Source organism: Nematolebias whitei, chromosome 17 (assembly GCF_014905685.2).
Source record: "Nematolebias whitei isolate Nwh7 chromosome 17, NemWhi1, whole genome shotgun sequence".
In the NCBI taxonomy this organism is placed as follows: Eukaryota; Metazoa; Chordata; class Actinopteri; order Cyprinodontiformes; family Rivulidae; genus Nematolebias; species Nematolebias whitei.
The window spans coordinates 14,775,497-14,785,176 of NC_056514.1; the positions used below are offsets into that span (position 1 = coordinate 14,775,497).

The 9,680-nt window shown below is 41.3% G+C and overlaps 2 protein-coding genes across 2 annotated transcripts in view; one reads left to right on the top strand and one right to left on the bottom strand.

Annotated features, from left to right (window-relative positions):
* The window catches only part of LOC119423323 (cytochrome b-245 chaperone 1 homolog), an 8,693-nt gene extending 7,513 nt beyond the window's left edge, over positions 1-1,180 (top strand). Inside the window, exon 6 of the mRNA XM_037690701.1 lies at positions 752-1,180. Coding sequence (XP_037546629.1) covers positions 752-893 — 142 coding nt within the window. The 3' untranslated portion in view covers positions 894-1,180. The remainder of the gene's footprint in view (positions 1-751) is intronic.
* A 569-nt stretch (positions 1,181-1,749) lies between these two features.
* hexdc (hexosaminidase (glycosyl hydrolase family 20, catalytic domain) containing) overlaps positions 1,750-9,680 on the bottom strand; it is a 23,325-nt gene continuing 15,394 nt past the window's right edge. Inside the window, exons 8-12 of the mRNA XM_037690702.1 lie at positions 7,686-7,884; positions 7,445-7,606; positions 4,588-4,695; positions 3,001-3,090; positions 1,750-2,874 (exon numbers count right to left, since the gene is read on the bottom strand). Coding sequence (XP_037546630.1) covers positions 2,703-2,874; positions 3,001-3,090; positions 4,588-4,695; positions 7,445-7,606; positions 7,686-7,884 — 731 coding nt within the window. The 3' untranslated portion in view covers positions 1,750-2,702. The remainder of the gene's footprint in view (positions 2,875-3,000; positions 3,091-4,587; positions 4,696-7,444; positions 7,607-7,685; positions 7,885-9,680) is intronic.

Sequence of the window (9,680 nt, forward strand, 5' to 3'; positions counted from 1 at the left end):
CTGTGATGGACTGGAAACCTGTCCAGGTGCCCCTGTGATGGACTGGAGACGTGTCCCTGTGATGGACTGGAGACATGTGTCTCTGTGATGAACTGTAGACCTGTCCAGGTGTCCCCTGCCTCTCGTCCAATGACTGCTGGACATGGGCTACAGTGACCCCAAAAAGGAAGAAGCGGATACAGAAAATGGATGGATGACGGATGGTGGACGGATGACGGATGGTGGATGGATGACGGATGGTGGATGGATGACGGATGGATGATGGATGGTGGATGGATGATGGATGGTGGATGGATGATGGATGGATGGTGGATGGATGGTGGATGGATGGACGGACTTGAAAGGAGGCAAATATTTAAGCGGTCACTTATTTTACAGTCCATATTTTGATTTGTTTGTTACTCTGTATTGATTTCACTTTGACACTGAAGGTTTGTGTTGTTTTGTAAAGACCACTTTAACTGGATTTATGACGGCAGTGAAACCTCAAAACATCCAAGGGGGTGAATACGTTTTATTGGTGTTGCATTTATTAAATTTAGCTGTTTGCAGTTTTTTGGCACGTCAGTACTGCAACACAAACTCCACTGGAGGTTCAGACTACTACCAGATGCACATTTTAGTTAGGAACGTCTTCCCCTCGTTTTACTTCAAGCTCCGTCAGTTAGCCCTCGGAGCACGAGCCGAGGATCATGCTCAGCTACAACCACATCAACTTCTGCATGCATTTCATTTATTCTTCTCCTCATAGCGACGTGGAGGCTGTGGCCGCGCTGCTGAAACGCTTCCTGGGATTGGAGGAGCTGCAGCGCCGGCAGCAGGAAGCGGCGTACGGAGAGGACGAGGAAGACTCCACGGTCCACAGCACCGACTCGGACAACGAAGCAGACTGACTCGGTTCAGATGAACTCGGAGCTGGTCGGGTCGAGACGTTACAGCCAGGCGAGCATGTCCGTGAAAACGCCTGTCTGCACAAATTCTTGCCTTTTTTTTTGTCATTTTCTCTTCATGAACCCAAAAACATGAAGTCTAATGACTGTTTAGAGAACATTCCAGACGACACACACCGTGCCTCTCTAATAAGTGTTTACCTGTCTCAGATGATGTGTTTTGTGGACCACCCAGCTCAGAGTCAGTCCTGCATGTTCAAACTGTTACCGTGCACAAACTGTTACCGTGCACAAACTGTTACCGTGCACAAACTGTTACCGTGCACAAACTGTTACCGTGCACAAACCCGGAGGGAATTATGTGAAATTGTGTTTGTTGTTTTTTACATTTAGTGTGAACCAAAGACTGTATCTCAGGTGAATGCTTAGTGTTTTAGTCAAACGTGGATTATTTTTCTCTGACAAATGTATTTGTTGCTCATCCTTATAGATAAAAAAAAAAAAAAAAAAGATTTATTAGGTGTTAGAAAATGTTTTATTTGATAATTTCCTTACATTTGCTGATTTTACATAAAGCTCTTGTTGAGAAACGTCTCCTCCATTTGATCACAAGTACGTGCAAAATCACATTAAAGAGGTTTAGACATTAGAGGTTGATTATTTTCTGAAAATGATTTGGTGAAATTCTCAAAAAATGACTGAGTCCAAACAGGCAGAGTCACGGGTAAAAGAAAAGGTCCATCATTTATTCAGTTGAAGGGTTTTACGCACCAGGACGTCATAAAACTGGTCTTCATCAGGATGAATGAGATCACTGCAGGATCTGCAGTTGTTGTTTTTGTTGGACTTTTTCTGTCTCATGGTTGTGGAGACATTTTGGCCCATTCCCATCAGTGCTGCTTTATTCATTGATCAGTTTCAGCTCATTAAAGGTTCCTCCACAGCCTTGTCAGGTGGACGTCTGGACGTTGGACCATCACATCTTCGTTCTTTTCTTTTTGAGCCACTCTGTTGTAGATTATCTGCTGTGTTCTGGGTCATTGTTCTGCTTAATGACCCAGTTTGGTCCAATCTTCATCTGTCAGACAGATGGTCTCACGTTTGGCTCTAGAAGCCTTTGGTCTACAGAGGAGGTCATGGTCCACTCATGACTGCAGGTCCAGGTCCCGTGGCTGCAGAACTCCAAATCGTCACCCCTCCAGCACCACGTCTGTAAGAGCCGAGTCGAATTGTTCCAAAAGTCTTGTGGTTTATTTAGATATAATTTAGCGAACCAAAGTCATGCTCGTGTGTTCGTTTTTAGATTCTAGCTCGTGCCGCCCGTCCAAACAAACCACACCTGTTTTAAGTTTGTATGCGTCGTGACCTTTAACCTCTTCACTGAGGCCTGTAGAGTCTAAGATGGAGCTGTTGAGTTCTGCTGTCATTTGTCTGAACATTGCACAGTCTGATCTTGGGGTGAATTTGTGGAGACATCTGGGAGGATTGACAGCTTTCTTAAATGTTTCCAACTTGTGAATGATCTTTGCTTCTATAGATGGGTGGACTTCAAGTTTAAAAATGGTCCTATCTATAACCATTTCTAGACTGATGGGGAACAACAGTTGTTTATTGCTGATGCCTTCCTGCCTTGGCGTTGTGTTTATTAAACAACAGCAGAATGAAATCTGTTGCGCGCTTTTCTACGCTTGACATTCTGTTTGAAGAAGTTTAGAACCTGATACAGACCAGATCGTTTTATGACATCCTAATACATAAAACCATATGACAAAAAGGACGTGGACTTCCTTTTACGCACGGCCGTCAGTGATTTTACGGCACCATCTCCTTCAGACAAGCCTGGACGTCTTCTGTTAAACGCTGCAGAGGAGCCATCACGGGGCTCACGTGCTCCTCGATCCACTCCTGAGTTGTAGCAGCGGGGTAGAGATCCACCATCTCCTTCTTCAATGCCTCCACCTTCTTCTCTAATGTTTCCAAATACCTGAGATGGGACCAGACGGAGGGTCAGATAACAGCCAGACAGATTGAACGCTACAAATAATGAAACAGACATTTGTAAAAAGCTGTTTTCATTTGTCCTGTTCTACAAGAAGAAATGGATCCTTACACCGACGCCTGGCTGTGAAGCTGCATGGCCATCAGAGGGTTTACGATCTTCTGCCGTTGGTGGTGGGGGCTGAACCATCCTCTCATGTACCTTCAGCAGCACAACATTAGTGGAAATGTTCCAAATACATCACTGAGCATGCATCAGGAGGTTCAAAACAGTATGTTGCAGAAATATAAGTAATTTTCCCAACATGCAAACTCGAATTAAAGTCAACTATTTTTTAAGCTTAGTGTTGCATAAATATTATTGGTGTCCTAATACCAGCCTAAAGTACTCATACTTGTACTCATAAAAACATCATGATACTTTGTATTGATACCACCGCTCTGCTTGGTGACATTCCTTCGTCCACCATGCAAGTACAAAATAAAATATAAATGTCAGTAGTTTAGAGACATTTTAAGATAACCACTGGTGATGTTAGGGCAGACTTGTGTTCTAAAGTCATTGTGTTTAAGTACCAACTCATGAAATAATTGGTACTCAGTATTGGCAAGTATCCAAACTGAAGTACTTGTACTTGGTTTGAAAAAAGGAGTATTAGTACACTCCTAATACTGTAAATATAATTTAGATAATCCAGCACACCTAAATGATGGTTGAGTATGGGTAAGACACGGTTAACTCTAAATATACAGATCCTTTCCAAAAAATTAGAATATCAAGGAAAAGTTGTTTAACTTCCATAATTCCATTCAAGAAGTTAATATTTAATAGATGATAGATTCAGGGCCCACAATTTAAACAATTTCAAGTATTTATTTGTTTATTTTTACATAATTTGGGCTTACAGCTCATGAAACCCACGAAAACAGGATTTCAAAAAAAAAAATTAGAATACTGTGAAGACATCAGCCCACAGTATTTCTCAGCTTTTGCAGGAAAAAAAAGAAAGAAATTAGGATCGCAACAAACAAACATATTTTACTGCTCAAAATATGTGTTGGGAACCAGCCTCAGCTACCACACCAAACTTTTAGGTTAATTTTTGTAAAAATGACTTAGTTATAGTCATTTTTTTATATTTTAATATCAGCTGGCTGTGGCAGCCATCTTGAATTGCCTTTTAGCAAGGCGCAACAACATCTGATGTCAAATAAAAATAAAACATTACTCACAGCTAGCATCCCAGCAAGTGAGAGCTAGTGTGGAGAAAAACGACTCCTGATATCAGGGATATCAAACAAATATGCACAGGCCTGCCAAAGTGCACATTACATGTCATACAAGATTGCCATACCGGCATTTAAGACAGGTCTTTAAGCTTTTGTTATTCGGAACCTGCCAGCCATGACTTGTTTCATGTTATGTGCTTTAAATAGTATATTCTGCTGTTTTCCTTTCGTGGCAGTTAGCAAAATGCAAACTGAAAGTCGTCGTGTACTTCAGCGTACGGTGACAGTACGAGCACCTGTACCGTTACACGTCCAAATCTGTTCTATGTCAACGAAACAACAGAAACTGTTTTATTGCTTGCAACTTTCTTCGTTCTCATCCCAAGTTTTATACTCCGCTTATGCGCCAAGATCATTTGAAGGTAAATTCATATTCAGAGCAAGAATAAAAGAAATGTTTAGAACTCACATGTTGCTTTCAAAGAACCTCAGGTCCTCTGAGTTTAGTAGTCGACTGAGCTCCACAATCAGTTCGGCCAGCCCGCTACCTGGAAACAATGTCTCCCCAGCAGATGTCCTGCAAACAGAACTCGTTTTAATTTGTTGACTCAGTCCTGAAAAGGTAGTAATGTTGTCTAAAATTCAAATGATTTGCAAACCTTTTAAATATTTTTTTAATCAGCAATGAAACACATTGAGCATGTCAGATGTTTAAATTAAGAAATTGTACCTTAAAAAAAACAACTAAAAAAACTAAAGCAGAGTAGTAATTTTGGCTTTTATGGCAGCAGCACATTTTTTAAAAGTGGGGACTGAGACAACAAGAGGCTTTAAAATTATTTAGGTCAAATAAACAGCTAAAGGAACATTCTGCTGCTAGTTAGGTTAGCTGGCAACAGATAAGAGGACTGGGAATAAAACTGGTATTTTAGAGAAACTGAAGACCAGAAGTAAAGATGGCCAGGGATTCACCAGTCTGCAAAAACCTGCATCTAAAAATAGTGGGACAATTTTCAAACAATGTGGCATGATGGAAAATCAAAGCTTTGAACATTCCTTCATCAACCATGGAAAGACTTCAAAACTGGACCAGGCTAAACGTCCATTTTAAATGCCCACAATCTTCGGGCCCTCAGGGGCCACTGCATTAAAACAGGTCTGATTCTGTGATGAGCTCAGGAACACTTCCACAAATCACCATCTGTAATCACAGTTTGCAGTCTCATCCACACATGCTTATTAACGCTCAAACAGGCAAAGAAGAAGTCAAATGTGAACACCATCCAGAAATGTTGCTGTCTTCTCGGAACCAGAGCTCGTTTAAAATGGACAAAATTGGTTCTGTGGTCAAAGGAATCAACGTTTCAACTTCTTTTTGGAAACCACGGATGCCATGTCCTCCGTATTAAAGAGAAAAGGGATCATCAGACCTGCGCTTAGTTCAAAAGCCTGCCTCTCTGATGGTATGGGGGTACATTAGTGCCTATGACATGTGCAACCTACACATCTACACCATCAATGCAGAAAACTACACACAGGTTTTAGGACATAAGTTTCCATCTAGATTAGTTTTTTCCCCTTCAGCAGGACAACAAACCACAAAAACATCAATTATAGCAGCAAAACAATCACCCAACAAGACCGAGGACTGCTGAACAGCTAGAGTCCTCCATCAGGTAAGAACGGGACGTTTGTCTCCAAAGCCTCCAGCAGCTGGTCCCTTCAGTTCCTTCAACTCTTTAATGAAACCAGGATGATGAGTTACAGCAACATTTCATTTCCTTTTGGGATGAATAAAGTATTTCTGAACTGAATTTGATTGATCTAAAAAAAAAAAAAAGTTAAATCTGGTCCTCTGGGCATTCAAAAAGAAAACAACAAAAAACAATAACAAAAAAATGTAGAAACGTTTCGTCTTTCATCCGAAAGACTTCCTCAGTCTGAGGTGCTGTATTCAGTTCAGTCTTATAAATAGCACCTTCTCAGAGTGGATCAACCAGTTTTGCTGCTGACAACAAAACCAGCTGCTCACATGGTCAAGACTGATGCACACTGATGGCTGTTTAATATTCACAGAGGGCGAATTTTATTGAATTGACGGTTGTTGAAAGAAGAGGAGACGCTTCATTTTGTAGTGATATGTTGCTGCCAAAAAATACAAAATCTACTTTAGCTTTTCCTAAAAGAAGCTACAAATTTTAAGTTTAAACATATGAAATGTCGCCAACGTTTCATTTTTAATAAACAGATTTATGAAATTTACAAATCGTTGCATCCCATTTTTATTCATATTTTACATAATACTGCAACTTTTTCAGAACTGGGTGTAGTAAAAACTAGAGCCCATCCAATATATCGGTATAGCCGATAATTTATGCTGATATAGACGTTTAGGGATCTATCATATCAGTATTGGTGATAATTGCCCCATTATGCGCCAATATAAGCACTTCTAATTTTTCACCCCTACAATGCTAGAACCAGCTGTAATTGTACAATGAGTCCAGCAGAGGCACATGAAGACTACTTTCAAATAATGGTCATTCACTTAAGTTTCACTTTCAGCACAGATGAATCAGGGAGCAATACTGTGTAGCGTATTTTACTGAACAGAGCGTGTAAAGTTTATTTTAACTGAGCTGTAAAACAAATCAACAATAATAAATTAGCTTGAATCTTCAGACAAACTTGTCATTAGCTATGTGCTTCTCAAGTTAGCAAGTTAATGTTTAGCTAACATAGCATAGGCTATTGCCTTGTAAAATTTTATCTAGAACAATAAATCTAACGTAGAGGTAAAATATATCAGTGTTAACGTTATCTTTGTTGTCCTCAATGAAATGCATTGTTTGTCTGAAATTTTTACATCTCTGCAAATAAAAATAAACTCTGCTGTGTTCAATACTAATTAGACCTTCACCACACATGACTGACTGTTAATAAACAATGAACAGTTTCTTTGTTTAATTTATACTTTTTGTAACACACTTGATAACTTTATGGTGAACAGTGGAGGACAGAAAATGTGAACGCACGTTAGGAACGCAGTTTTTATGACCAGTGCACCACTTGTAAACCTATGTATAGCGTGGATCTGATTAGCTTCATGGTTGCTAACAGCTGTGCTAAATAAACAAGCCCCGCCCACTTTCTGTTTACTTATATTCTTGGGGGTGGACAAAGTTAAAAAAAATTCAGCAATTATATCGGTTATCGGCATTAACATTCCCCTCTCACTATCGATATCAGTGATAGCCAAAATTTCCATATTTGTCGGGCTCTAGTAAAAACAAAGTTTTGTTCTTTAAACTAGTGTCAGACGTCACCTCTCCATGGCCTCCACCTCCACTGAAGATATTCCCAACGTCTCTGTTACTTTGTTGTGAGCCTCAGAGCTGAACTCCCCGTAGACAAGAGTCTGGATACAGGCTGCGAGGGACGGGACAGCTACGGGCATCAGCTCGCACAGCACCGACAGGTGGTCGTACCTGAAAGCAGGGACATAATTGACTAAGTGAACACACATGTAAACTCATTGAGCACAGCAGAACGTCCTCAGATTCAAACCTTTGCCAGCCTGTGATGGCGATGCCTCGCAGGTTTATGGCGGCAGACAGAGAAGCAGACACTTTCAGCCACTGCAGATGATTGTCCACGTGTCTCTGCGTGCAGGTCACACAGGTGTAGACACTGGTGGAACCTTTAAAGGAGCTTGCTGCCCATAGATCAGACATCCCAGCACTGCAGTACTTCTCCAGCAGAGACACTGAAAACAGTTTGTTATGGTTCATCTATCCCAACACATAATTTAGCTTGAAAATCTTAGCCGTCTGTGCCACATTAAAAACATAAGCAACCAAAGAAGTCCAATAACCTGAAGGTGTTTCATCCACATCCTTTCATGCCAACGTTTTAGTCTAAGATCATCTTATTGGGAATCACCTAGAAAGACAACCTCCTATTATTATCTACCTGAAAAGGGTCTTGCTCTTCCATCAACTTTAATGCAGCCTGAACTGCAAATGTGTACCCTCACTTATATCAAAACAACCGGCTCGGCACCATGATGTGTGCTATTACTTTTATTGGCATTTTGTTATCAACTTGCAAACAAAGACATAATTTTTCTCATTGAAAAACACTGACAGAACTCTTTACACCCCCTAACTGCCACAATGAGGTCACATGACCTAGACGCGGTCTCTAAACAAAACACTGATTAACTTTTGGAGCCATTTTGGTTCAAGATGGCTGCCGCAGCTAGCTCAAAAAACTCAAAATTGAATATAACAGTCATTCTTTGAGATATTGAGCTGACATTTAGTTTGGTCGTAGCTGAGAGGGAGTCGTTATATATTCCTAATGCAAATTCATCACTTCACCACTTGCTCTTGCCGAGATCGGACGCTTTTCCCCTCCCCTTCCTCTCCGCTTTGCTGCTCTGTCTGTCTGTGAAACTGCTTCTGAGCCTCTCTTGCATATCTTCCGAACCATAATTATACCATACCATACCATACCAATTTATTTATATAGCACTTAAAACAGCAACAAGGCCAACCAAAGTGCTGTACAAAAGAACCAAACATGCACAGCAGACAGGAAAACATAAAATAGAAATACAGGTACAAATAGCAGCAGAAGCTAACTAAAATGGCCAACAGAGTAGAGAACAGACCGGACCAAAACAAATCACACCGTGTTAAAGGCAAGCGAATAGAAGTGGGTCTTCAAGCGAGACTTAAAGACTGAGAGTGTGGGAGCCTGCCGGACACTCAGTGGCAACTCATTCCACAGTCGTGGACCTGCAACAGAGAAAGCCCTGTCACCTCATAATTATGGACTTGATTTGATCAGTTGGTCCCTCAACACAATTTATTCTCAGAGTACTGTAGGGCTGAGTACCGAACCGAGGTTCTTAAATGGCACCCACCAAACTGCACCGGTAGGTGTATGGATTGAAACGTAACTCTTTTTTCGGTGTCAAGTTTCATTCAGTATTGGCTGTAACGTGTCACGTGGTTTCAGCACGCAGGCAGGTACAACGCAGACATATGACAAACAGACTACGTGTTTACACCCAGAGCTGTATAGAGCTGCCGTACCTAATCTATGTATAATGTATGTCTATGGTGCTGGTGACGCTCACAGACGGGGTTCACGTGTGCAGCGCGTGTTGTCGAACGGCTTCGACAACACACGAGCAGAAAGTTGCTCCATTTTTCTCTGCAAGAAGAGAGACGGACAGCAGCCTCCCCCCTCCTCCCTTTAGCGTTAGTCAGTCTGTGTGTGTTAAACAGACTGAATCAACATTCCATGGCTGGACTCGTCTTTATCAAAGAACTCCCAAGTGTAAGGATGGTACTTTTCTGTGGCCCGGTTTGTGTCTGTTTCCCTCGTGCTTCCTCATTAGTTTCCATTGTTGCCACCTGTGTCTCGTCCCAGCTGTTTGTCATCATGTCTCGTCTTCTCCCAGTATTTAAGCTGTCCTATTCTGTCTTGTTCTTGTCGGGTCGTCTTCGTTGGTACTCTCCCTTGGGTCTCCTGAGTCTTGTCCTGAGTCTT